Genomic DNA, 27,071 nt, shown 5'->3' with positions numbered 1-27,071 from the left:
ACCCAGCAGTAACACGATGCAGGCATTTCTTGTGAGGGGGCAGTGGCGTGTCTCAGAACTCAAGGGCAGTTAACACAGGACCAGAAGCCAGAAGGCAATGGAGAGGGAAGCCTCTGCCCTCCCCCCTTGCTCTGCCCTCACGCTCCTGACACCCCCTCTTTCCCACACTCGAAGGCACTCATTTCTGTTTTTCTCCTCACACTTGCTTCATTTTTCTCTCTCCACGGGTCAGCTTTCTCAGCTTCGCAGACGCACAGCTGAAGAAGGCTACTTCTCACCTGCCTCAGTGCCAGCAGCCAGACAGACAGCATCTGTGAGTCCCAACTCTAAACTCTCACAAAAGGAATCTGATTGGCCCAATTTGGGTCAGGCATCCAGCCGGATCAAATTCTCTATGACAGGTGGCGGGAGTGGGGAGCGAGAGGACAGGGTCAGGCCTAGCTTCACAAAATGGAGAACCATGCCCAGAAGGAGAAGGAAGATTATGGACAGGGCAAGCATCCCCCAAAGGCCACAGGTCCACAAACTCTGCGAGTCAGCGGTGTTTCAGAATTCGGAATTTTTTATGTTCTAGAATACGGTCATGTACCTCACACAACATCACACCCCCAGCAGAGTCTAAAGCAGCTTCCCATAATCAAGTTTATCAATAGTTCTATGCTGAAAATATGAAGATTCATACAAAATAGGAAATAGGGATTATAAACACCTTCATGTGAGTTCAGGTTTTGCCTCCAAGAGAGTTATGAAAACGCTTTGGTTTTCAGAGCTTCTGGACTTCAAAGTTGCAGATGAAAGGTTTAGACTATAGTAATCTAGGGTTACAAAGCTGAGGACCGGACCATAATGGCATCAAGGCATATCCTCATGGAGGCTCCCTAGGTCCTTTCTCCTCCAAGTGTGGTCTCTGGACCAGCCCCACCAACTCACCTGGGAGCTTGTTAGTATTGCTGAGCCTCAGGCCCCGTCCCAGAAAGACCGCATTGGAATTGGCATTTTAAAAAGATACCCAGAGTCTTAATGCATTCGGGCAGCTATAACAAAATGCCATAGACTGGGTGGCTTATACACAACAGAACTTTATCTCTCACAGTTCTGGAGGCAGGGAAGGCCCAGATCAAGGCACCAGTAGATTTGGTGTCTGATGAGAGCCCGCTTCCTGGTTCAAAGACGGCCGTCTTTCTTCTGTGTCCTCACATGCTGAAAGGGGTTAGGGAGCTCTATGGGGTCTCTTTTATAGGGACATTAATACCATTCATGAGGGCTCCACTCTCATGACCTAAGCAACTCCCAAAGGCATCACCTCCTAATACTATCGCCTTGCAGGGTAGGATTTCCACAAGTGAATTTTGGGGGAACACAAACATTCACTCCATAGCACCCAGGCATCTCGTATGGATGTTCAAATCTGAGGAGCCCTGCTCCGCATGGCAGTCAGCCTCCCTGAGTCACCAGTCCTTGCATTCGTGCACATGAACCGCAACTCATTTACATACAATCATCCGTTCCTATGTGTTTTTTGAAAACAACTCTATAGAAATATGTGTATCCATTTTTGAAATTATCACACCAGAATTTTTACAATAACAAAGAAGAAACCAGCTTAACTCCAAATCTGTGCCATCCCACTCACCACTCTGCTCAACGGATGCATGGTCTCTCTCACTGCCACCCAGCATTGCTTAGTGAACACTTCTTCCTGCACTGGCGTTTAAGCTTGTACCTCAGGGTAGGGGCTCCTTTTTAGGAAACTGTATCTATCATAATATCAGAATATTTGTATAATCCTTCATGAAAATGGATCATATATGACATAAAGCAGCTGGAGCTATAATTAAGAAATTATTCAATAAAGGGTACAAACGAGTGAAACACAGAGGAATAGCCAGAGCATTAGTTCCCTTGGCTGCTTGCACAGAGAACAGAATTTTCTAGAAAGGCATACAATACAGGGCCCATATCCCAAATGTTTTTACAATATGGTAATAGCCTTTTCACTTAACATCTTTTACCTTGCAAGCTGTTGTTTCAGAATTCATAAGGGCAATAAGAAAGGAATAAATAGGATTTTCTCAAACAATAAATGTATTCATTGAATTTACTTTTAGGTTCTTTGGGAGTAGAAGAAACCTCCAAAATTCCAAACAAAATTAAAAAGTTATGAACATAGAGGGGCCAGCCCAGTGGCGCAGCAGTTAAGACGGTTCAGATCCCGGGTGCGGACGTGGCACCGCTTGGCACGCCATGGTGTGGTAAGTGTCCCATGTATAAAGTAGAGGAGGATGGGCACGGATGTTAGCTCAGGGCCAGGCTTCCTCAGCAAAAAAGAGGAGGACTGGCAGTAGTTAGCTCAGGACTAATCTTCCTCAAGAAAAACAAAAAGTTATGAACATAGAAGTAGCTCTCAGACTATAACTCCTTCCTGCCTGCCAGAAGCAGCAAGAAGAAAATAACTAAAAGGTCAAAACAGTGATCTTGGCAGCTTTTAGGAAAATTCAGTCATGATGGAGAAACTGAGAATCTGCTAAAAGCAAGTGACTCTTGAGCAAACCACTCTGAATGAGTGGTAACTGAGCTGGCAACAACAATCAGAAGTATCCCGTTGGATGCTTCTCTACCCAGAGTTCCCCAGTGTAGACTGTGTTTTTGCCCCACCACGAGGTCACGTCCGCATGGCTGCCCTCAAACCAGAGCCTCATTTGGTTCCTCAGGCTAACCCCCATGCCTCACATCTCCATTGGTCTTGTCACTCGAACGTCAATTAGCTCTCCTTCCACTTCTCTTCTGACCAGAACCCCCACCCCATTCCCACCCATTTCACTTGGGTCTCTCGGTGCCTGCAGCAAACTCCCACTCCTCAATCTCTAAAGAATGTTCCTCTGTTTTCTCCTTGAGCTAAAAATGATATCCTCCCTGTTATGGGTGGAATTTGTCCCCTCAAAAAGGTATGCTGAAGTCCTCATCCCCTGGACCTCAGAATGTGACCTTATTTGGAAATAGGGTCATTACAGATGGAGTTATTAAGACTAGGTCATACTGGAGTCAGCTGGCCCCTAATCCTACATGACGGTGCCCTTACAAGAAGACAGTCACGTGAAGACAGAGACACAGAGAACACCAGGCAACAGTGGAGGATTGGAGTGATGCATCTGCAAGCCAAGAATGCCGAGATGGCTGTCAAACCACCAGGAGCGGGGAGAGGCATGAAAGGATTCTCTCCTGTGGGTTTCAGAGAGAGCATGGCCCTCCAGACACCTTGATTTCAGGATTCTAGCCTCTAGAACTGTGAGTCAATAAACTCCTGTTGTCTTAAACCACCCAGTTTGGTACAGTGTTTGTTATTTTACTGCAGAGAAGTTCCACGGCTTCCATTAGTCTTTCGAAGCAGTCTGTGACCCCATGAAGGGTAAGGATTAACGTTCTGGCAATTCTGAACTATTTTTAGTTTCCCATGCCTTTTTTAGGCTCATAACATTTCCTCTGCTGAGATTTCTTTTATAAATTCACTGTATTGAATGTCTACCATGTGCTAGGAATACCACAGCGGACAAGCCAAGAGGGCTTCTCTCAGCATATGGCATCTGGCCTTTGCTCATCCTTCAAGTCTTAACTCAGCCTCATTTCCTCCAGGAAGGCTAAGGTATGCCGTTCTTTTTTGACCCCTTAACACCTAGTACTTATCTCTGCCATTTTACAGAGAAAGTATCTGTTTACGTGTCTTCTTCCCCACTATGAGCAGCACATGAGCTCAAGCCAACTTGGTACTCCCAGAGCCTAATACAGCAACTATGTACAATAATGGTTCAATAAACATTTGTTGAATTGAAAAAAGAAAGAAAAAGTTCAAAACTTGTTTTTTTCCCCTATGAAATGCTAACAATGATCCATTCCCTACTGATTTCACGAGACTGTTGGGAACATTGCAACAGGATAGAGACTATTGTAAGACTCTATTCAGAATCAAGAGGAATTACATACTTAGGCAATTTATCCTCCTACTAAACTCAAAGATCGACATCATGTGAGTAGCTGCAAAATGAGCCTTATCCTTGGGACCTGATATTGAAAAAGAATCCCCTGTTTTCTCATGATACAGACCCAGGAACAGAGTCTAGGATTCTGCAGAGTGTGTCCCTCCAGCTCTGCAGAGCAAGACCTTTGGAGACATGACCTCTACTTTCTCTTACTTCTCACCTGCTCCAAAAGCTTCATCCTCCACAGCAGGTGACAATGTTCTTTAAAGGCATAGTGCCATAATCTTTAAAACATAATCAAGGTGCTTTCCTTTCTGCATTTCCTTGTACTCTGTTTCTCCCCAGTGAGAATGGTACATCACCACAGGGAAGATTAGGATTCTTACATCTGGAATACAAAGAGAAAGCCTTCAAAATGGGTGGATGAAATCATTCAGTAGTAATGGCTGTGGGGAAAAAATGCACTTTGCTAAAGGCAAGCTTTTTGAGAGAAAAAAAGGAGAAAGAGAAATTGTTAAAATTCAAAGGGCAAACCCTTAAGGGAATAAGGCATGATGTTTGTCCATTAAAAAAAAAAAAGTTAGCCAATGAAGTAACAGAAAAAGAACTCAAGAACGCAATCCCATTCACAATCGCAACGAAAAGAATAAAATACCTTGGGATAAATTTAACCAAGGAAGTGAAAGATTTATACAATGAAAACTACAAGACTTTCTTGAAAGAAATTGACCACGACATAAAGAGATAGAAAGACATTCCATGGACATGGATTGGAAGAATAAACATAGTTAAAATGTCCATACTACCTAAAGCAATCTACAGATTCAACGCTATCCCAATCAGAATCCCAAGGACATTCTTTACAGAAATTGAATAAAGAATCCTAAAATTCATATGGGGCAAGAAAAGACCCCAAATTGCTAAAGCAATCCTGAGAAAGAAGAACAAAGCTGGAGGCATCACAATCCCCAATTTCAAAACATACTACAAAGCTACAGTGATCAAAACAGCATGGTACTGGTACAAAAACAGGTGCACAGATAAATGGAACAGAATTGAAAGCCCAGAGGTAAAACCACACATCTATGGACAGCTAATCTTCGACAAAGGAGCGGAGGGCCTACACTGGAGAAAAGAAAGTCTCTTTAACAAATGGTGCTGGGAAAACTGGACAGCCACATGCAAAAGATTGAAAATTGACCATTCTTTTTCACCACACACCAAAATAAACTCAAAATGGATCAAAGACCTAAAGATTAGGCCTGAAACAATAAGTCTTCTAGAAGAGAATATCGGCAGCACGCTCTTTGACATCAGTTTCAAAAGAATCTTTTCGGACACTATAACTCCTCAGTTGAGGGAAACAATAGACAGAATAAACAAATGGGACTTCATCAGACTAAAGAGCTTCTTCAAGGCAAGGGAAAACAGGATTGAAACAAAAAAACAGCCCACTAATTGGGAAAAAATATTTACAAGCCACTTATGTGACAAAGGGTTAATCTCCATAATATACAAGGAACTCACACAGCTTAACAACAAAAAAACAAACAACCCGATCAAAAAATGGGCAGAGGACATGAACAGACATTTCTCCAAAGAAGATATAAGTGTGGCCAATAGACACATGAAAAGATGTTCATCATCGCTAATCATCAGGGAAATGCAAATCAAAACTACACTAAGGTATCACCTTACACCCGTTAGATTGGCAAAAATATCCAAAACCAAGAGTGACAAATGTTGGAAAGGTTGTGGAGAAAAAGGAACCCTCATACACTGTTGGTGGGAATGCAAACTAGTGCAGCCACTATGAAAAACAGTATGGAGATTTCTCAAAAAGTTAAAAATAGAAATACCTTATAACCCAGCCATCTCACTACTGGGTATCTATCCTAAGAACCTGAAATCAGCAATTCCAAGAGTCCCATGCACCCCTATGTTCATCGCAGCATTATTTACAATAGCCAAGACATGGAACCAACCTAAGTGCCCAGAAACTGATGATTGGATAAAGAAGATATGGTATATATACACAATGGAATACTACTCAGCCATAAAAAAAGGACAAAATTGTTCCATTCGCATCAAGATGGATGGACCTCGAGGGTATTATGTTAAGTGAAATAAGCCAGACAGAGAAAGACGAACTCTATATGACTCCACTCATAGGTGGAAGTTAACCTATAGACAAGGAGAACTGATCAGTGGTTACCAGGGAAAAGGGGGGGTGGGGAGAGGGCACAAAGGGTGAAGGGGTGTACCCACAACATGACTAACAATAATATACAACTGAAATCTCACAAGGTTGTAATCTATCATAATCTTAATAAAAAAAAAAGTTAAAACAAACAAACAAAAAAAGTTAACATCCTACCAAAATTGATAACCAAATATAATCAAGCCTTTAAAATTAATTTCCAGCTTATAGAAGAAAAAAACCCAGACTATATGTAAAAAAAAAAAGTTACGTGACACCAGGAGGAAGTGATCAGACAAATCAGAAAATGAGACATTGCACATGACAACTAGCCTGGCTCCTCAGATGCCAGTGTAAATATATTAAAAAATACATATAGTGGGGGGATTGTTTTAGAATAAGAAAGATTAAAAACCATAACATAAATGCAATGCATGAACTCTGGATCTTTGTTCTAAAGTGTTAATTAAAAAATTCATGTTGGGGACAATTGGAAAAATTTAAATATGTAATTTAAATGAGATGACAGCAAATTATTAATTTTCTTAGGTGTGAGAATGGTATTATTATGTAGAAGAAGGATCTTATTCTTAGGAGATGCATACAGGATACTGAAGTGTTTAGGAATGAAGTCTACAATTTACTTTGAAGTGTTTCATATATAAAACTTTCTATTAAAGTAAATATGGCAAAATGTTAACAAGTTTAATTAAGATAAAGGGCACGCAAAAGTCACGGTTCTGTTCTTTCAACTTTTCTGTATGCTTGAAGATTTCTGTAATAAACAGTTGAAAAAACAGTGTGAAAAGAAAACAAATGAAGATCTAGACTCCCCAACCCCAAGGGGGAAGATGGAGGTGCCATGGGTGAGAGGACAGGGCATGAGAAGGGAAGTCAGGTGGGCCTCCAGGACTGAGGATGAGTCAGCATCAGGAGACTGCCCCACCTGGCCCAAGCGAGCATGTCGCTGGGCAGTGCCAAGGTGCCACATGCCCAGAACTTGGCCAATACTTGTTGCCTGTACTGGTGAGCCCCTTTTGCTGCACTCCTTGTCCTCAAGTGAGGGCATCCCACCAGAAGTTGCCTCTGTAGCCGCCCACGGTCCAACAGGAACAATACCCACCCATGCCTTGATATTTTCTTAGTCCAAGAGACCGACCTTACGAGAAAAATCCTATTTTCAATGGCTCAGGACTTTCATAAGCCTCACCAAAGGGAGGATGGGGATCTGAATAGGTCCTACTCTCCAGAACCTACACTTGGGTAGGACTGAATGGAACCATTTCAAGATTTCTTCTGGGATCAAGAGTAGTTAAAACCAACCCACAGGACATGGAGAAATAAACAAACACTCTTCTGAAGGAAACTAACACAGAATGGCTTAAAAAAAAATTCGTCACTTCTGAGCCAAATCCTTTTCTGTGCCCAGCGGTCTAGGACGCTGATAGATAAAGCAATGGAAAAAGTAGAAACTGCTGACAGTGCAACCGCTCAGAAGTGGAGGCGAATTTGACAAACTTATACACCGAAAAGTTGTATCCCATAGGTTTCAAGGCTCTCTTGCCTCCTGTTTTGTCAATGTCTTTTTGTTTTCTGAAAACGTGACTAAATCCAAAAAACAGACTACAATAAGGGCGATTTCATCTATTCTCAAAGTCCCTGAGTTTTATCAACGAGCCCAAAATAAGAGGTGTATGGCCCCTACATATTCACAATTTGTAGCTCTGCTTAAAACATTTTAAATTAAATCAAATTAATAAATTGGTAATCATCAGAGTAAACCACATCATAATTGTGTTATTAACAAATCAAAACATATGTAACATGAAGGTTCCTGACCCACACCAGCCAACAGGTACAAGTAGGGTTGCATTCGCATTATGATCTGAATCCCATTGGCCCAGCCGCCGATCTGGTCAGCCAACAACTAGTCTCTTACGATGTTCTTCCCCAGGACTTTCCAGGAGTCTTGGGGGCGGGAGGTGGGCAGAGTGGGGGAGGTGGGGGGGACTTACGCATAGGTATGAATCCGCTCAGACCTCCCCATGCTGCTGACCTCTGTCCCTGCAAACCAGAGCTGCTAATGTGCTGTCCATCAGGCCTGAAATCTGGAATTCCTGCCTGCTTCTCATCATCACAGTGACTTAACCCGCCACTGTCACTGCGCTGACTCAGCTGAGCAGGATGGAGACCCTCTCTCTGACGCCAGATTGCTGAGACCCTGATGCCCACGATGGTGCCGCTCCGCTCAACAGTCACTGCCACGGGGAAGAGGACAATGGCCTCCTTCATCCCGCTGTAACTTCCCGCGGCAGGTTTGCTTTGAGTCCCAAAGCATTACAGAGTTTAGTCAAACAGGTCTACTTTTTACACCTGGCCCTTCCTCCCAGGTGCTCAGGGGTCTCGACGCTGCTCCCCACAGGTGCTCAGGCCCCACTGCTGGGTCTGACTCACCATGCCAGCCTACATTTTCCCTTTCAGGGAATTCTCCTTAAGGGACCCGACTGCCCTCCTGAAACCTGGCTTCGGTCAGAACCCCCCAAACTATCAGCTGTGATATTATGTGCCTGAAGCCCATTAGCGGATGACGTTTAAATGTTCTTTCTCAGGAGTTCTTCGATCCCCAGGTAAATCATCAGAGGCAAACACTTGGGAGGAAGGCTATTGCCCAACAAACGGCACCTGCGAACGTTAACCACAAGTATACAGCTGTCGCTTTACAGCTACAAACAGCACAAACTGAAAAGTGGATATGTCCATTCAGCCTTTTCTTCCTAATTTACAATAGTTTCTGGGAGAAAAATCTTGGGTCTTTTTTTTTAATCTATTGCTTAAAATTTCTGGGAATTTTATCTCTCTGGAAAGCAGCAGACATGACGAACCTTGAGGACATTATGCTGCGTACAAAAAGTCAGACGCAAAAGGACAAGTATTGAAGATTCCACTTACATGGGGCACCTGGAGTAGTCACTCTCAGAGTCGGAAAGTAGAAAAGGGGTCGCCAGGGGCTGGAGGAACGGGAATGGGGAGCCGTTGTTTGGTGAGAACAAAGTTTCAGTTTGGGAAAATGAAAAGAGTTCGGGAGATGGATGACGATGATGATCGCTGCACAACAATGTGAATAGACTTGTGACGCTGAACTGTACACCTAAAAATGGTGGAAATGATAAATTTTGTTATGTTATGTATATTTTACCACAATAAAAAATAAGTGAACTTATAGACCACACTAAAAAAAAAACCCAGATCCAAAGGTGTTGTGAACGGAGCAAAGGAGTGGGTCCAGCCTCAGGAAGCCAGAGTGAAGCGTTTGCCTGGGATACTGAAGAAGCCCTACCCACAGACACGGCGAGGTGGAGTGTGAGGAAGGCTGAAGAGAGGAAAAACTGACTTTTTTTTTTTTCACATGGTGTATAGCAGTAATTACCAACCTCGGGAATGTAGCATTTTAGTTTTCAAAGCTCTTCCAGGAGTTTTGTAACTTGCTGTCATAACAAGCCTGGGAGGCGAAGGGTGACGCAGGGTTCAGACTCCAGGGCTACAGAGAGGGGGAAGCCGCTCCCGCCGGGACCCACATCCCATTTGCCAACAAGGAAACTGAAGCTCCCATAGGTGAACTGGCTTGCCCGAAATCCTAGTTACTAACGAGCAAAGCAGAGACTTGACCCCCAGCCTCCTGACTCGCTTCCACAACCAAGTATGAATTAAAGCAGAATGAAACTGAAAAAGTCAAAAATAATTCCCTATTGCGTCAAAGAATGAAAGAATCCCTATTCGACATTAACACTCAAAAGACAAAAGAATATAATTTGGGGATATATTTTAAGCTTTAGAAAATCCTCCCACCCCCACCCCTGAGTAGGAAGGTGGGTAAAAACAGAATCTGGGGTGAGAAGTCATGTGACTCATCCATGATGTGGTGGAGAAGAATCCGTAAGCAAACACTGTGCATTTATTTCAAGTCCTGTGTCTCACTCGGCCAGCCTTGGCAGCCACCCCACTGCAATTGCTTCAGGGGCCCTCCTTCGGAGATACGGTCAGAGCCCTATTTTAGGACGACAGAAGTGACCTAAAGCATGTGGCCATTAAGCTAGAATTTAAAAGGACAGACACACGCAAAGGGCAGATTAAGCCATCTGGCTCCCACGGTATGCAGGGGGTTAAGCAACCAGATGTGTGTTCTAAGACTCTCCTGACACAGCACAGCCTTATCCGCAGAGCATCATCTCTGTGTCCTGGCCTGTTCCAGGAAGCAGTCAGTGAAGTTGCCTGCAAGAGAAAGCACGTGGCTTCAGAGGTGAACCAGGGACATCCTCTGAGGTGCCAAGGATTTATCTGAGCAGCCAAACGTACACTGACAGACAGGCCTGTGTGTGCTGGAGAAGCCTGTTCCACGGCTCAGATGAACGATTCACGGCGGAATTCACCCACAAGGGGAAACGAGTTAATGACCAGGGCGTTTCACCTCCTGCCTAGATGCGTCATAAAATCAACTTGTAAAGCCTGGCTCTGAGAATACATTCGCTCACCCAAATGTGGTTCTGTGGGGCTAGGAAACATTTCAAAGAGGGAATACTCACAGAGGAGAAAGTTCTTAGGCTTCCTGTGAGCGCGGAACGGGGCCAGTGGCCTGAGCCTGACAGCTAGTCCAGGCGTGGTCAAATCTGTTAACAAGAAATCCAAAGCTGCCTGTAGCATCTGCTCCACATCTGGGACTGGGACTTCTGACTCATCAGCCTCTCTCTCAGCCCTACATTCTCCTACAGGCCTGAGCATGCAGGCCCCACAGTGCCGAGGCCCCAGCACTCAAATCACCCGTGAGGATTTGGCCTTATCTCCAACAGTGCCTTCCCCGGCCCCATAGACTCATGCCGGCCCACCAGCTCCAGGCCGAGGGCAAACAGCCTAGACCGTCTCAGCCCCCTAGGCTGTGACAGATTCCAGGTCTCCCAGACACTGGTGTCCGTTCTGGCCCTTTAAATTTAGCAGGCCTGCATCCCACCATGCCCACTGGCCCACCAGAGTGAGCCACAGCAGCACCTGTTCCAGGCCAATCCTGTTTACCCCGGACATACTATTTTTGCTCTCACCTCCCTGGTTCTCAGATTCCTGGCTCCATATCCCAGCTGCCGTAGCTGCTTCTGGCCCCTTCGCTTTGGTGACCCTTTGCACTTCCCTTTTTAGACCTCAGCTTCTCACATGTTTCTGACTCAACTTGCTTCTGCACTGCCGGCTTCCCACTTGGTCTCAGGTGAGGACCCATGATTCAGCCCCAGCCCCCGGGGTACCCCCTCAGCTAGGATCACCCCCAGGAAAGACAGAGGGTGAGGATTTGTTCCCATCGTGCCTGTCCGCTTCTGACCCTCAGCCTTGCTTTGCCCTCCAGGTCCTGATCGGGGCCCCAACTTGGGTCCTGATCTCTGGAGTCCCCCTGTCACCTGGGACAGCTCTGGTCTGGGCTCAGCTTCTGATTTCATGCTGGCGTTGCTGGGGTTACACCAGGCCCATCCCCCATCTATCTCACTGAGATCAGAGTTGGGGAGGCTCCCAGGCCTCTGAGGGTGAGGGAATCTGAGAGAAGGCAACACTGCCTCAGGCGGAGCACTGACAGGGCGCAGACGCTGGGGAGAGAGTCTCATCTGTCTGGGAACATTTCTGTCTATGGATTTGGGGATTACTTATGAGGAGAGACCCATTGGGGCATCAGGAGGCAAGGCACTTGCCATCTCAGGCCCTCGTTCCCTATTCCTTTAAACTGCGTGTGTGGAGTAGCGGGAAGGTATGTTGTTCCAGACGATATCTCAGACAACCTTTCAGTTCTAAGACTACGGAAGTTAACAGTGGCCCCATATGGTCCAGACCCTTTTCCTTGTCCGCCAGACTCCGCATCTGACTTTAGCAACATGTCTGTCATGGACATTCTCCCTCTAGCGCCTCCAGCAGTGAACAAATGAGTCCCCCCAGGGTTCCCCAGCTCCCAATCTCTCCGTTCTCTCCACTCCAGAAACAAGGGCCAGAGCCAGCCCCTCTTTCTCTTCTCCAGCCCTCATCATCCCCTTCCCTGGAGGTCGGGGGACCTGAAGACGATCTTCCCCTAAAAGCTCAGCCAGCCACTCGTTTTTCATTTCCGTAAGCCCTACGGGTACCAGCTTTGCTTAATGAGTGTGCACTATGGTGGAATGGTGAGAGCAAGACTCTAGGCCTGGCCTCCAGGGTGATTCCAGCTTCGCCACTTACTAGTGATGGGACCCTAGACAAGGGATTTAACTTCTCTATGCCTGTCTCCCATCTCTAGAATTAGCATAATCACAGCCCCTCCCTCACTGCATTGTCTGAGGATTATAGGAGTTCATTCATGGAAGAATGGTGCGTCGCATGCAATAATGGTGATGCTACAAGATCTCATTTATTGATTACTCACTCTATGTCAGGCCTTATTCTAAACACTTTACATCCAATAATTCACTTTTCCTAAGCAAAGTAAAACAGGGAGAGAAGGATTATTCTATAATTCTAACTTAAATTCTTGTTAATGTTTATTGTAAGTGGAGACAGAAAGATCATTCCATAATTCTAATTTAAATTATCATTAATGTTTATTGCGCCCATCAACAGAAGTTGAAATGCACTATCAAAATTCATCACAATTCCCATTACTCCATAAAATCAAGTTGTTTTTATCTTTTAGTGTTCTCTCTATTGGTCTTGGTAAGGTTCATGTATAATAAATATTCACACTTGGGCAAAAAATAAACTAAATTCTAAAAGGTTAGTTATAAAAGGTTTCCCCATCCAAACACAAACCTAGTGTGGGAAGATGTCAAAAATGAAGCATCTAGAGGATGGAGATTCCCAGGGGTTCCCAGGATATGGACACAAGCTGTGTCATAGTGTTGACACAATTCTGTATGTATCTTTGGCTTAACATTAAATCATAAACAGTTTCCATGTTGCTGTATAGTTTTGAAATTATCATTTCAATGACTGTAGAATAACCTCTTTAGTTAATTATTAGAATTGAACTGACCTCATTATTGGATATTCATGGATTTTTACAATTATAAATAATTCTGTAGCAAACATCTTAGCACAAGTGACTTTTTCTTTCTTTTAGATTATTTCCTAGGCTAATTCTCAGAGATAGAGTTCCTGGGTCAAAGGGACAAACTGAGGCTAATCTAAAGCTGTAATTGCTTCTACCATTTCATGCATCCCTGCTCAGCTGGCAGACGATTCTATTTGAGGGACGAAACACTCCTAGGGAAAGCAGGAAGGAGAAAGGAGCAAGCATTTGCTGTTGAGTGCCAGGCATCGTGCTGGCTTCAAACTAAATCTTTGATGTGCTGCCATCTGACGTGCTCACATTTGTCTCATTGATGTTGCTTTGGCCTTTTATGAAGACATTTGCCAAGCAGTACATTAGAAGCTTTGTTTATTCGATCTCATTTAATCCTTACAACTGTGCTCTAAGGAAGATATTTATTATCCTCATTTTATGAAGGAGGAAACAGGAACTCAGACTAAGCTAAGGTTGCACAGCTAATGAATGGAAGAACCTGGGTCCAAGTTTATGCTCTGTCCACTCTGCCACACTGTGCCCCAGCCCCCCAGCTCTGTGTGTACAGATGGGATTTTCACCCTCTGCTGTGCATGGATGGAGGGAACGCAGGAGATGGGGGTCAGGGGAGGACCACCCTAGAAGACTGCTCTGAAGGGGCCTCACCTTCCTCGCCCTCTGCCCACAAACTGTTTCCCTTTTCTTTCCTGCTGGTGAAAAGTAGAATATCAAGGGCGACTTTGTTTTACACACACACACACACACACACACATTCTGAGGAAAGGGCTCCCTGTAAATGGAGGACCCACTACTTAACAAAGATGCTGACCAAGGACTTATCAAATGTCCTTTGAGGCTAAGTACCTCTCAGAACAGTTACTACTAAGCCTGAGTAGGTGGACTGGGTCCATCCTTATGTTAAAATAGTCTCCCATGGAATTATTTGATGTGGCCCAACATTTACCAACTTTGCACACAATTTAATATCTCAAGTAAATCATCTAACTTCAGTCTTATTCATTCCAGCCCTTTTTTCCCTTACCAGAGGGGACCTGTGTTATTTTTCCTCTCATATATTGAAATATTGTCTCTCCCAAAAACATTGAATTCATAAAATTCCAGATGTTGCTCCATGGTGCATCTGGGCCACTGATTTCCTGGCCATCTTCATTAGGACTGCTGAGGAACAGGCTGCAGCTGGACAGGGTTATGGAAAGAGAGGGTCTGGCACCTGCACAGACTGAGGAGACCAGATTTAGTGAACTAAATAGGGTAGGAGCCACTGCTGGGTTTAGCAGGTGATCATCTCAATGGCTCTGTGAGCTGAGTACTGCAGTGCGCCAAACGGCGCAAACCATGCCTTAGTCAGGCCTCTTTCAGATGCAAGCGAGGGAAACCTGACTGGCTGAAACAGAGGGGGAATTATTGGCCCCTAGCTGAAAATTCTAAGGAGAGTCTTCAAGTGTAACTGGATCCAAGTGCTCAAATGGCATCCTCAGGAATTTGTCCCCTCCTCCTTGCTCTGCTTTCCTCTCTCCAGAGTGATGACAAGATGACCACCAGTAGCTCCAGGCTTATTTTCCACAGTAATCCCAGTGGGAAGAGAGTACCCCATTGCTCCATCAAAAGTCCCAGTACTGACTCTCAATTGGCCTGAATTGGCTCTGTAGCTGAGAGGTTGGTCTGTGTGGGTGCATCAGTGCCTCCTTTCCCCTGCGCCTTCCTTTGGATATTGTCAGTGGAAAGACCAGCAGGAGCCTGGAGGAAGAGAGAAGAATGAGGTCAGGATGTTCATTTCCTCCAGTTCACTTTGCAAGAGTCTGCACTGGTTAGCTGTGTCTCTTGGCCAGTAGTCACAGGTCCTGCCTCAGCTCTCTCCACACATCTTTCTCTTTTGAGTTCCAGTAATGGCTCCTCAGTCTTGCTTCTACAACATATGGGCAGTACCCATGCCCCACAGTGAGTAGCCCCAGGGACTACAGTATCTCTTATGGTTTTCTTATACTGTGCCCACACATCTGTGGAAAGGTTATTTAACAGGCCCCTTTGAGAGCATCATCTTATCCAGGATCCTGGCTGATACAGCTAACATGCCCATCCCTAAATCAAATCCAAGTTTCTCAGTGGGCAGGCCTGAGTCACATGCCCAGCCCTGAAAGACAGGTCTGAAATCAGCTCCATCCAAACTATAGGTACTGAGAGTGGAGGAGGGATAGTCTCCCAAGGGACAGACAAAAACAACCCATGATCACTACATTTAGCAAAGTAGATAAGAAGGGACTCTAGTTGTCAGTGTTAGCCTACCCAAGCATTCTTCAGGAGCAGCAGCTACATATGAATAAGGATGAGTTTCAGAGAGTAAATGCATGCTGAAACAGCAATAAGGGTGCCTTTCATCCATATACTCTCAAACCAGTGCCTCCAAAAGAACTGGCCACTCATTTTCTGAGCTCTGGGGCTGTTGACAGCTCTCTTCTGAAACAAATTGAAATTTCTATCATTGATTCACTTTGAAATGTCATAAAGCAGCTTAGGTCTTGGCTGGCTGAGCAATAAAGCAGGCCCTCCTGGCAGCTCAAATGAGCTGCCCCTGATGGCAGGACAGGAGACAAGGCATTAAACATTGCCAAGAATGGACAATTTGGAAGCCGCCTAGTGGCAGAAATGACAAGACCAAAATCACAACCGCTTTAAAAAAATGACATCGGTTGAAGGATAAACTTAAAATGGGACAATAGCAACCTCATCACAGAGCCGTAAATGCTTAGAAGAACATTTAGCCTGACACCTTGTGAAACCCCTATATCTTAGCAGGGAATTCTCTTTGTATGTGGTTAACCCCCACTATGGTGACTGGCTCTGCCATGGATGAGTCACCTTACAGGTAAAACCATAAACCACTACCCCAGTGAAACTTAGTCCTTTACCATTACCCGGAAAACTAGTAGTGCAAATGTTAGTTACCTTGTCCCCCAAGGTTTAGATGGAGCCTCCACTCTGCTTTTTTAATGGACAAGTTGACATTCAGTGACATGCTAAGGATATTTGGCTTTCCTCATCAGTTTTCTCAATAAATCATCAGGTGCTGCTGTGGTTGGAGTCCAGGTATATACATTTGCCAGAGGACAGGCCTCCTGAGCCAGTTGTGTGGCTCTCCTAGTCCCACTAATAACGCTTTTGTGATACACTTAAATCATGTTTTTCTCCATCCATGAAGACACTTGGATTTTGGCTCTTTGGGGGAAACGTGGATCTGAAGGATCCATTTGTTTCAGTCCCTCTGGAGTCTAGGAAATGGAGAGTGTGGGGCCCAGAGAGAGAAGAAAGCCAAGGGCTCTAGGCAATGGACTCCTTGCGTGTAATGGAAAGATTATGGGCATTAGAGACGACAGACCAGGTTCTAGTTCTAGTGTGTCACCTTGAGCAAGTCACACCTTTGTGAGTATGAGTTTCCTTCTCATCTAGGATTATTGTTTCCAAGACGCTAATGATATGATAAGCATTAAAAATGAAAAATGAGTTCTCTGAGCCCAGGCAGCTCTGATTGGTATTTCCAAGGACATTCCTGCTTTGAAGGACCCATCTAAGCAAAAGTTGTCAATAAACTTAGGAGACAGGATAGAGTAGTGGAAGCAGGCCCAAAACATTTCATCTCACCAGCCCTCTCTTCTTGATTTGTAGTAGTGCCCTGGAACACCATAGTCACCATATTCAACACCATATGCAAACACCATATTCAAAATCTATATTCAAAAGGATTCTGAGGTCAAATCTAAGCTCATTTCTGGGCTCAGTGGGAAAGAATGCCCTAATCAATGCGTACAAGAGGAGGATCTGGCACCATGCATGACATCTCTGTTGTAGAGACTGAGAGCATTGAGCCTGAAAGTCAATTCTTGGAGGAAGGAATGTGTATTAGCTCTTGCTTCAGTAACAAACAGCAAAAAATACAATTTCAGTGGCTTATAAACATAAACACTTCTTTCTCACCACACAGAGAGTCAGGCTATGGGTTGGATCGGGTCTGCTCTACATTTTTTCTCATTCCAGGACCCAAGCAGGAGGAATAGCCCTCATTTGGGATTTCTATGCTCGTGGCCAAGAGCAAAAACTCAAATGGCCAAGCCAAATCAGACAATCACGTGTAAAACTTCTGCTCAGACATAGCAAAAGTCATATCACTCACACTACACTAGCCAAAGCAAGCCATATGGCCAAGCCCCAAGTCAATGGGGAGGGGACGTATAATCTTCTTACTGGGAAAGAGGGAGTGAAAAGCTGCAATTAATGCAATCTACCAGATGGTGTTTGTGAAAGATACCTTCAGTATTAAGATGCTATATCTGTTTTTTCTTATTTCTTTCTACAATACACTAAGATATGTGTAATAAAAAATGAAAAGTTGTAAAGTGCTAGTATAATTTGTAGATATCGGGAATCCCTGAAGAGGGACAAGCTGATATCCGGCAAGAGGAAGGCAGGTACGCTGATGGAAATAGGGAGAGAAGAAGAATGCAAAAAAGCTGGGAGCTCTTCAGAGAATATGTGAGTTTAAAGGAGGAGATGACAAGGAACTAAGTAGGTTACAAGTAGGTCTGCAAAGGAAGCCGTAGAAAAGCATCGACAGCAAGTTGGTGAATAGGTGGGGTGGTACCCAGGATATGCCACTTGGATAAGTAGATCAGCTCAAGACCTCCAGAAGGTCCAGAGGTGTCAGAACAGGAAATGATGAATGAATGTTAAGGATGTCTGGAAGGCAAAGACTATGGAATACTGGTAAAGTTGGTAAACAGGTATATTCTAGGATAACACTTTCAACAGGGAGTCAAGCATTGTTAAATCATTGAATATTTACTGAGTACCTCTTAGGCACTGGGTACCATGCCAGGTGCTGCAGGTACACTGGTGCACAACGAAAGAGACAGTTTCTGCATCCACAGAGCTCAGAGTTGAAGTGTAGAAACAGACAACAATCGACTCTCAAATGGACACTCAATCTTCTTTCAATCTGACCACACTTCCCTAGCGTGTTCACTTTCTACCATCCAAAACAACTATTTCTCATCTTCTTTTCCTCTTCAGATCCATAACCCCAATACTTCTGGCCCTACACCCAGCAGATAACCTTCCCTCACACCTCATTTAAAAAAAAACACAACTAAGAGGTCTCGCTCATCTTTCCACCAATAAAATACCAACCTACCCACTCAGTACACATTCTCTTTGCTTCCTTTCTGTTCCAAAGGGCAACAGGCCCTGCCTCATCTAGATCCCATCCCCTCTTGCATTCATTCAGTCTTCACTCCTGCAATTACCCCTTTTCTCTCTTGCAGTCTCCCTCCCTACTGGATCATTTGCATTTTTACACAAACATGTTGTGGTTGGAAAGGGGAGAAGGTGGGGTTTTCCCTTCCAAGAAGAATTTAGAAATCAATGAGAGTGCATTTTGGTTGTCACAGTGACCAGGAAGCCCTACTGGCATTTAGTGGGGGCCAGGGATGCTAATTGTCTTCTCTCTTACAACCTCCGCCAACTATTACCAACTACTTCTCAACCTTCCACAGGAAAATATCTTGATAGAGTTACTTATATACACTGTTTCCACTCCTTCCTCTCAGAATCTCTCCTCCAACCACTCCAATCACGTTTCTGCCCCCACCACTTTCCAGATACACTCTTTTCAGATTTATCAATGACCCTTGCATTGCCAATCCAATGGTCACTTCTTGGTTCCCTCATCTTAGTCGATGTCACACAGCATTAGATCCGTCTGACCACTCCTCCCTTCTTGAAAAGTTGTCTAAAATAGGCACCTCAAACTAACAAGACCAAACAGAACTCTTGATTTATTCTTCACCCCAAGCAACCAAACAAGCAGACAAACAAACAAAAAGACCTGTTACTTCCCCCCCTTGTCTTGGGAAAGACTATCAGGTAGTCAAGCTGGAAAAAGAAATCTAAGAGTTATCCTTGAGTCCTCTCTCTCATTGCCTACATAAATCCATCAGCAAGTCCTATCCACTCTATATGCAAAATATATCTCAAAAGTCTATAATTCTCTCCATCTCTACTATCACCCCTCCGGTCTACTCACTGAACAATAATCTACTCTTCCACAGCCTCCTGGAGAAGAGCTTTGAAAATGGTGCTGTCGTTATTACTAAAGATGATGTCTTTAGTTAATAAGATGTCATCTTATTAACCATGTTGGTTGTATTATGAATGAATGATTAACACTCGTATTCTTGATGTATTTGTAACTATTAAAAGTCTCATGGAAATGTCAGGTTCTGCAAAAACGTTTTACCCAGATTCAACCAAAAAGTCTTGACTTACTAATTTATTCTTAGCTGAGCAGCATCACCTCAAGAAGAACTTTTACTTCAACACAATTTCTTTTCTAGTACCAAAGGGGAACTTTTAAAAATGTCTGTGTGATGTATCAAAGTGCTGAAAGTGAATCTGACACCATCAACAGGAACCAAATTAATATATCTTTTCTGAAAATCTTCCTAGAAGAAAAATCCCTCTGACATCTGAATTTTTGTCTTATTGTATAAAATTCAACCCTTGGAAGGAATCTCAGGGAACTTTATCTCTGCTGATGTAAAAAACATCCAATATAAATATAATATATAGTCTAATCTTCCCTGGTCTTGAAGACCTTGAGAGCTTGCTAATATTGTCACAGGCAAAAAAAGTTGATTGTGACAGATTCAGAATGATAACATTATTTTGACTTCTTCATTATGCAATGGATGATATATAGCCTCCTCTTATGCTATGACCCCCCGCCCCTTCCAAAAAATCTCTCTCCCACAAAGATTTCCATCTTCTTTGTTTAATTTAGAACTTGGTCAAAAGAAAGATATTTTTATCTTAATTTCAGGCCATAAAAAAAATGAAGTCATAAAAACATACCGAAAAGGACAGACATTTTTTAAATGGGAACTTAAGAGCCAGGCCTAAGGCCTGTTGCCAAATTCAATGAAAAATTGTTTGGAGGAAAAACAGAACATTGCTCTGGGATTCAGCCAACCAGAAAGGCTGATACACTATGACATCTCTGGCTTGCGTAACCTGTCTGCCCTTGAAAGGAACTCTGGAGGAGGCAGCATGGCTAAAGTTGACCATAAGGTGAAGAGTACATCCCCAAGTCCTGAGTACCCAAAACCTCAAACCAACCTAGTTGGGGGAAAAAAATCCATCTAAATTAGTGGGAAGTCCAAATTTCTATTATTTCCAAATATAACAAATACCTCTGGATTTAAGAAACTGACAAATGGAATCAAAGTTTTTTCCACTTCACCTTCCAAAAATGCCATTGAAATAACAAAGATATAAAAAGAACAAACAAATAGCAGTACTAGAAAAATCGAGCAGAATGCTATCACCACCAAAGAAATGTTGATGAATTTCTGGAAGGTATGAAGCAGACAAGACAAATATAACTCGATGTATACTTAAAAATTTATATCTAAATATAAATATTTGACTTACTGATCGAGCTGATTGAAAAGACAATGAGTGCCAGAGTTGAGCACCCAGCACAGGCAGAAAAGGATAGGGAAGTAACTGGACTGGTTTCCCCAAAAGAATTGCAGGAAAAAAAATCAAGTTCAGCACAGCAGGCACATAAAGAAGAGTAGGCTGGGGGATGCTCAAGGTAATTCTACTAAAAGACTTAAATTTTAGGATCATGTCACTGTCTCAGGTGCTGGTCCAGCAGTTCTCATTGTGTGAGGCCTATGCGATAAAAAAAACTCTACTAAGATGTTATTTGCCTTTTTCACTGTGTTGACATTTGCACTGACGAAGCGAAAATAACTATGGGTAAAACTGCCAATGCCTTAGGCACCTAACTGGTACTAGTAGTCATTGTATTTCATCACCAGGCACTCACAGCGGGGAAAAGAGCCAGTTTCATGTAAGAATGCCCTTGAGAATGCAGTAAAAATTATTAATGTTATTAAAATATCAACCTTTGGGTCTTTCTAATATTCTGTGTGACAAAATTGGAAGTATTGTAAAGCACTTATATTGAATATCAAAATATGATGGTTGTCTTGAGAAAAAACATTTGTACATTGCTTGAGTTACAAGCTGATTTAGCTGCTTTTTTCATGGAACATCATTATTTCTTGAAAGAACAATAGGCAAACTATAGTAATTCAGACTTGGACATCTAGCATATATTTTCTCAAAAATAAATGAAGTGAGCCTGTCACTGCAAGGAAGATAGCTGGTGTGATTTGTTGCAATGATAACATTCTAGCTTTTAATAAGAGAAAGAGAATTTTGGAAAACTTGTATATGCCACCATAAGCTTGACATAGTCTCAATAAAACTTAAGATTTTCTTGATGAGATCAGTGGTAACATTAATAAATGTCATGTTTTGTGGTTGTATAATGTAAGATATCAACATTTCAAAGATCCGCATAATTCTGTGAGCCAGTATTTTCCAAATGACAAAGTATGATGTTACAAAATCACGCATGGGTAATTGAAAAGTTCACGATCCAAAACAGACCACTGGATTTTATGTAAAAGAATACAAAACATTCACTGTTACAGTTTCAGATTCCCGCATTTGAACTATTCTTTAAGAAACTTGCACTTGACAAGTTTTGGTGTAATATCAAAGAAGATTATCCACATCTATCTGAAAAACTTATTAAAATATTCCTCCCTTTTCCAATTACGTATCTGTGTGATGCTGGATTTTCTTCATACACTTCAGCCAAAACAATAGATTGTAACAGATTGACTGTAGTAGCAGATGTGGAAATCCAACTGTCTTCCATTAAGTAGCTATTAAAGAAATTTGTAAAAGTGTAAAACAATTCTATGCTTCTAATTTTTTTGTTTTGAAAAACGTAACTTTTCATAAAATGTGTTTCTTATATTAACATGTAATGGTTTTATTATTGCTGTTTTAAAATAAATAAATATTTTTAACTTCTCTAATTTTAATTTCTAATACAAGAGGTATCAATAGATATAACCCTCACAAACAAAAGCTCTTTGGGGTCCTCAATAATTTTTAAAAGTGTAAAATGGTCCTGACACCAGAATTTTGGAGAATCAGTGCTGTATTCACTCTCACGTTTGCTGTGGTTGGTTGCTACCCTTTAGGGTAAAAAGAAGATGGAGGGGTGGGAAAGTGAACTCTGATCGCGTCCTGCAACCAAAGTGGAATGGAGGATGACCATCACAGCAGGGAAGTCCCTTCACTGTATCTGCTGTGTGGGTAAATCACCTCCTAGCTTTCATGAGGCTAAAGTCCTGAGAGAACAGGCACACCCTAAAATCTATCAGTAGACTCTGGAAAAGTGACAATTTGAGAGCAGGTTTGGGGAAGCAAATGAAAGGGTTCCCATACAACCCATTCATACATGGAGCTGGCTGGCCTGGCCCCACACAAACATAACAAAAGTGGGTGGATCAAATAAACAACTTTTAATGAAAGGAAAGGAAAATCATCTGATTTCAGTTTGACTGCCCCCCGTAGGCAAACATAGATGAGTCTGCACACTGTGGCAGGCCCTTTCTTCCTCCAGGAATCCTGAGGCCAGGCCAGGGCCCTGCCCTGCTATAAAGAAGAGGAAGGAGTGAGAGTCAGGGTTTCAAGGCACAGGCAAAGCCTCAGGACCAGCATTCAGATTCTCACAGACGATTATGGTTAAGCATTTAGTCATCTATTTAATCAGCAGGAACTAAGTGTATTAACCAAAGCTTGGTGCATTTATGACCAGGAAAAGCTTGGTATTGGATAAAAAAATTTAGATATAAATGGATCTGCTACAAGATACAATCGCCTTCAGACTATCAAAAATTTTCTTTTCGTTTTAGAAGTGACTTCTTCTCAGTCTAGTAAACAAATTATTACTAAATCAGGGGAGAAGTAAGGCATTTCAGTGAATTGATACTGTTTCACCAATTCTGAGAACACAAAAATCATTCTAATAAAATTATCAGTGAAATGACTTCACTTTCCAAAAATATCCAACATAGTTTCTTAACTGCATTGTAAACTACATTGTAGTTTCTTAACTGCTTTCTCTGTCTCAATTCTGGTGACTTAATTTGAAATTTTAAAAAGCACATCATTCATGCAGTTATAAGTCCTGGGAGAACGGGAAAAATGGCTAACAGTCCTACCCGATAACACACTATCTTAGTTTCTTACATAATTGCCCCCATTTCTCATTTTTATTTTTGGTAACTAGGAGTTAGGGTTTGAGAACACATAAGCCCTCATCTGTTGATATCCTCAGCAATCTTGAAATGCCCACCTCTCCCTAAAGTGACTCATCAGAGCCATACAGCACTCAGTGGGGAAAACATTAGCGATCTGGAATGCAAACACTTCTCAATTCCTTTAGGAATTTCAGGAAAGTAAGATGAGCTGTGTGTTCCAGGAAAGCAAGACTACATATGTGTTTGTGAAAGAAAAAAAGCCAGAGGAAGATTATTAAAAGGTGAATAAAAGGTGGTATTATGTCCATCCCAATGCCAATATCTTCCACTATCAGTCTTGGGCCTCAGAGGACAGACACCATAGAGCTTGTCACAGATTCTAGTATCTTCCTCACGAATGTATTTCTTAATACTTTAGGGAAGGAAGTCTCCTCTGGGACTTCTTGGGAGATGTAAGAGGGTAAGACTTCTGACACCAAATGTGGGGTGGGGGACATTTCCCACACCAAGCAATTCTGCGACACTAGCTGGGTGTCCTACAACTTAACTCAATTCTGACACTGTCTACCTGGAAACACCGTCAGCTCCGACAGGTTAAGGGCTCAGTCCCACAAGACTGCCCCCACTTCAGATGTCAATCACAAGTAGTAGGTCCCCAGGTTACCCACAACTTCTGTCCAACTTGGCTACAAATCAGAGGTTCCCATGGCCTCCTCCCCCTCGGATTCAATTATTTGCTAGAGAGGCTCACAGAACTCAGGGAAACACATTTACCAGTTTATTATATAATAAAGGATTTGATAAAGGATACAGACAAACAGTCAGATGAAGTGATATATAGGGCCGGGCCTGAGAGTGTCCCAAGCACAGGAGCTTCTGTCCTCAGGGAATTGGAGTTGTCACCTTCCCAGTACATGGATGTATTCACCCACCTGGAAGCTTCCTGAACCCCATCCTTTTGGTTTTTTATGGAGGTTTCATTACATAGGCAGGATTGATGAAATCATTGGCCATGGGTGACTGAACCCAATCTCCCCTCCCCAGAGGTCTGGGGTGGGACTGAAAGTTCCAAAGGTCTAATCACATGGTTGATTCCCCTGGCAACCAGGCCCCATCCTCAGATGCTTTCCAAAAACCACTTCATTAACATAAACTCAGGTGTGGTTGAAAGGGGTTTATTATAAATACTGAAACATCTTTATTGCTCTTATCACTTAGGAAATTCCAAGGGTTTTAGGAGCTCTGCGCCGGAAACAAGGATGACGACCAAATACATATTTCTTATTATAAGTCAAGTATCACAGCAGGTCACATACGAAAATCTATTCTAAAATCCTCACCCACTTAGCCCTTGGAATCTTTCCATATATTATGCTAGGGAAGTTCAGACACCAAACTTCATTGAATGTAAGTCATCACTGAGTCCAAAATTTAGTCATCCAAGCAAGCTAATAGAGCCATTTCTAGCTTTAGCCAAAACATTAGATCCAGAATACCTGGTAAATGTACCCATATCAAAATATTAATCATAACACAAAACTATATTCTCTTCTTTTTGGTCTAATATCCTTAGAATCCACACTCACACATATTTCCCAGGGTTCTACTAATACAAATTATCCAATTCCTGCGTTTATTTTGAAGTATAAGCAATTTCTTCCCAGGTGAGAATCTTCATGTGTTCTGCTTGAGCATGCTGAGATCTGACTCTGGTTTAGGTCTAGAATAGGAAATAATGACAGCGAGGATGGATTTTGAGGAGAATAAGCATCACTTTGCAAAGAAACTGCCTCAAACTAGGTGATTATAGAGTCTTCAAGAAGGAAAGGTCAAGTCTTCTCAGTCATAAAAAGAGGGGCTGCTTCTGCTTGCTCAGAGAGACCCCTGGGCATTTAGCTTCATCCAAGTCCAATCTAAGTCTCAGAATGCCATTTGTCCCCAGTGCCCTGATTGTCACATAGATAATTTGGTGAGTCTGTGAATTCAATTTCCATTGTAATTCCGCAACCCACCCAGTCACATTTTTAATAAAGTTGGTCTTACAGCTATAAGAAATAAGAAACTGTTTTAGGGTTGCCATAAAAGTCCTCCAATTGTCTGAATGTGACTTGAGCATTGACTTTAACACCTTGAGTTTGTCATTTTGTCATTTTTCTAGTGCAGTCATAAGGTATTGTCCCACCCACAGTCCTTGTCACCATTACTATCATAATGGTTAAGTGCAACATCCACTTGGTCTCAAAGGCAAACTTCAACAGGTACTTCTTTCCAAGCAATCACAGATGATACTTTAATTAATCGTGATCCTACTGTATGCTATGGATTACCATAATCTCATTTTCCATTGACAAGGAACCAAGCACTTCATTCAAGGCTAAGGACATCTACAAACCAATTCCAGAATTCTATCTTTGAGGAACGGAAGGAATAACTATAGCGTGTTCATAGCTGAGTAGTACTGAGCTGGCCCTACAGCTGACCCTCATTACGTCAGAGTCCAGTCAGAAAAAGAAACCACAGTAGGTATTTCAGCAGAGGGAATTTATTATAGGGAAATTGGTTATCCCAATGTTAGAGGGCAGAAAAAGCAAAAAGTAAATGCTGAGGTCACCTAGAAATAATAACTCAGGAAGCAGCTACCACCTCTAGGGTTGGAGAAACAAAAAGAGGAGAATGAGGTAGCCAGTGCCAAGAAGCCCAGAATAGAGACCCCACAGAGCCAGGGCTCAAACCTCTGAGAAGACCTGACTGCCGCTGGTAATCTCTGAGGGGTGCAGTGAGCCTGGTTCCAGTAGTGCTTAAAGAAGCTGGAGGCTGGAACCAACTGCCACAGCGGGGGTGAAGTGGTGCTGGCCCTGGGAGCAACATTAAGAAGAACAGCAGGACCTGAAAGTTGGCTCTCCCCTCCTCCCACCTCCCGGTCTCCCTCTAGTACCTTTATTGGCAGAACCGAGCAGGAAGCAAGCTGACAAAGGAGTCTGGGAAACAGAGTTTGTGGAGAACTAGCCCCAGCATCCCAGAGAACAGAAGGTGGATTTGGAGCTGAGACACAATAGGTAAATGATCCGCACAGATGGTGTTTATATTCAGTGTTTCTTTACGACTAAGTGAGATTTATCCCAGGAATACAAGATTAGTTTAACATTTAAAAATCAAGTAGAGCACAGCGTTTCATAAATTATTAAGCTAACAATTCTTTGAATTTCAAGTGTAAGACTTAATAGTTTGGGTAGTTATGAAAACAAAAATACTAAATTTTAACCTATGTACTATCTCCTTGAAAAGGTCATTCAATATTTCAGTTATTGGAAATACCATAATAGTAACCCTAGTCATTTATTACTGCTTTGTCATAAGTCGCACTGCTTTGTCTAGTGTGTCCTGGATACTAGAAGTTTTCCATCCATAAAGCTTAGTGAAGTCTTTCACTGTGGTCTGCATGTGTGTTTATGTTATTTGTTTTGCATTTAAATAAAAAGCCTTTCTTGTTTAAACAATAAAAAAGAGTACTGCACTTTGGGGTCCATAAATTTTATCTCTTTTTTACTAGCAATAACTATACGGACATCAAAATTAAAAATACAATACTATTTACAATCGCTCAAAGAAAAAAAATAAATGAAATATTTAGGTGCAAA

The 27,071-nt window shown here is 42.7% G+C and overlaps 1 protein-coding gene across 22 annotated transcripts in view; it reads right to left on the bottom strand.

Moving 5' to 3' along the window:
* The window catches only part of LOC106833052 (uncharacterized), an 80,782-nt gene extending 58,653 nt beyond the window's left edge, over nucleotides 1–22,129 (bottom strand). For 20 of the 22 annotated variants that reach the window (XR_011495885.1, XR_011495886.1, XR_011495887.1 and 17 more), the window contains exons 1-2: nucleotides 10,755–11,208; nucleotides 9,124–9,322 (exon numbers count right to left, since the gene is read on the bottom strand). Coding sequence is in view for 2 of the 22 variants with exons in the window: in XM_070491102.1 (XP_070347203.1) it covers nucleotides 9,124–9,322; nucleotides 10,755–10,950 (395 nt within the window). In the remaining 20 variants the exon portion in view is untranslated. The other 2 variants (XM_070491118.1, XM_070491117.1) reach the window with 2 other exon arrangements.
* Nucleotides 22,130–27,071: the final 4,942 nt, after the last annotated feature.

The sequence above is a fragment of the Equus asinus genome, chromosome 20, assembly GCF_041296235.1.
Source record: "Equus asinus isolate D_3611 breed Donkey chromosome 20, EquAss-T2T_v2, whole genome shotgun sequence".
In the NCBI taxonomy this organism is placed as follows: Eukaryota; Metazoa; Chordata; class Mammalia; order Perissodactyla; family Equidae; genus Equus; species Equus asinus.
This window is presented reverse-complemented; position numbering and strand designations above follow the sequence as displayed.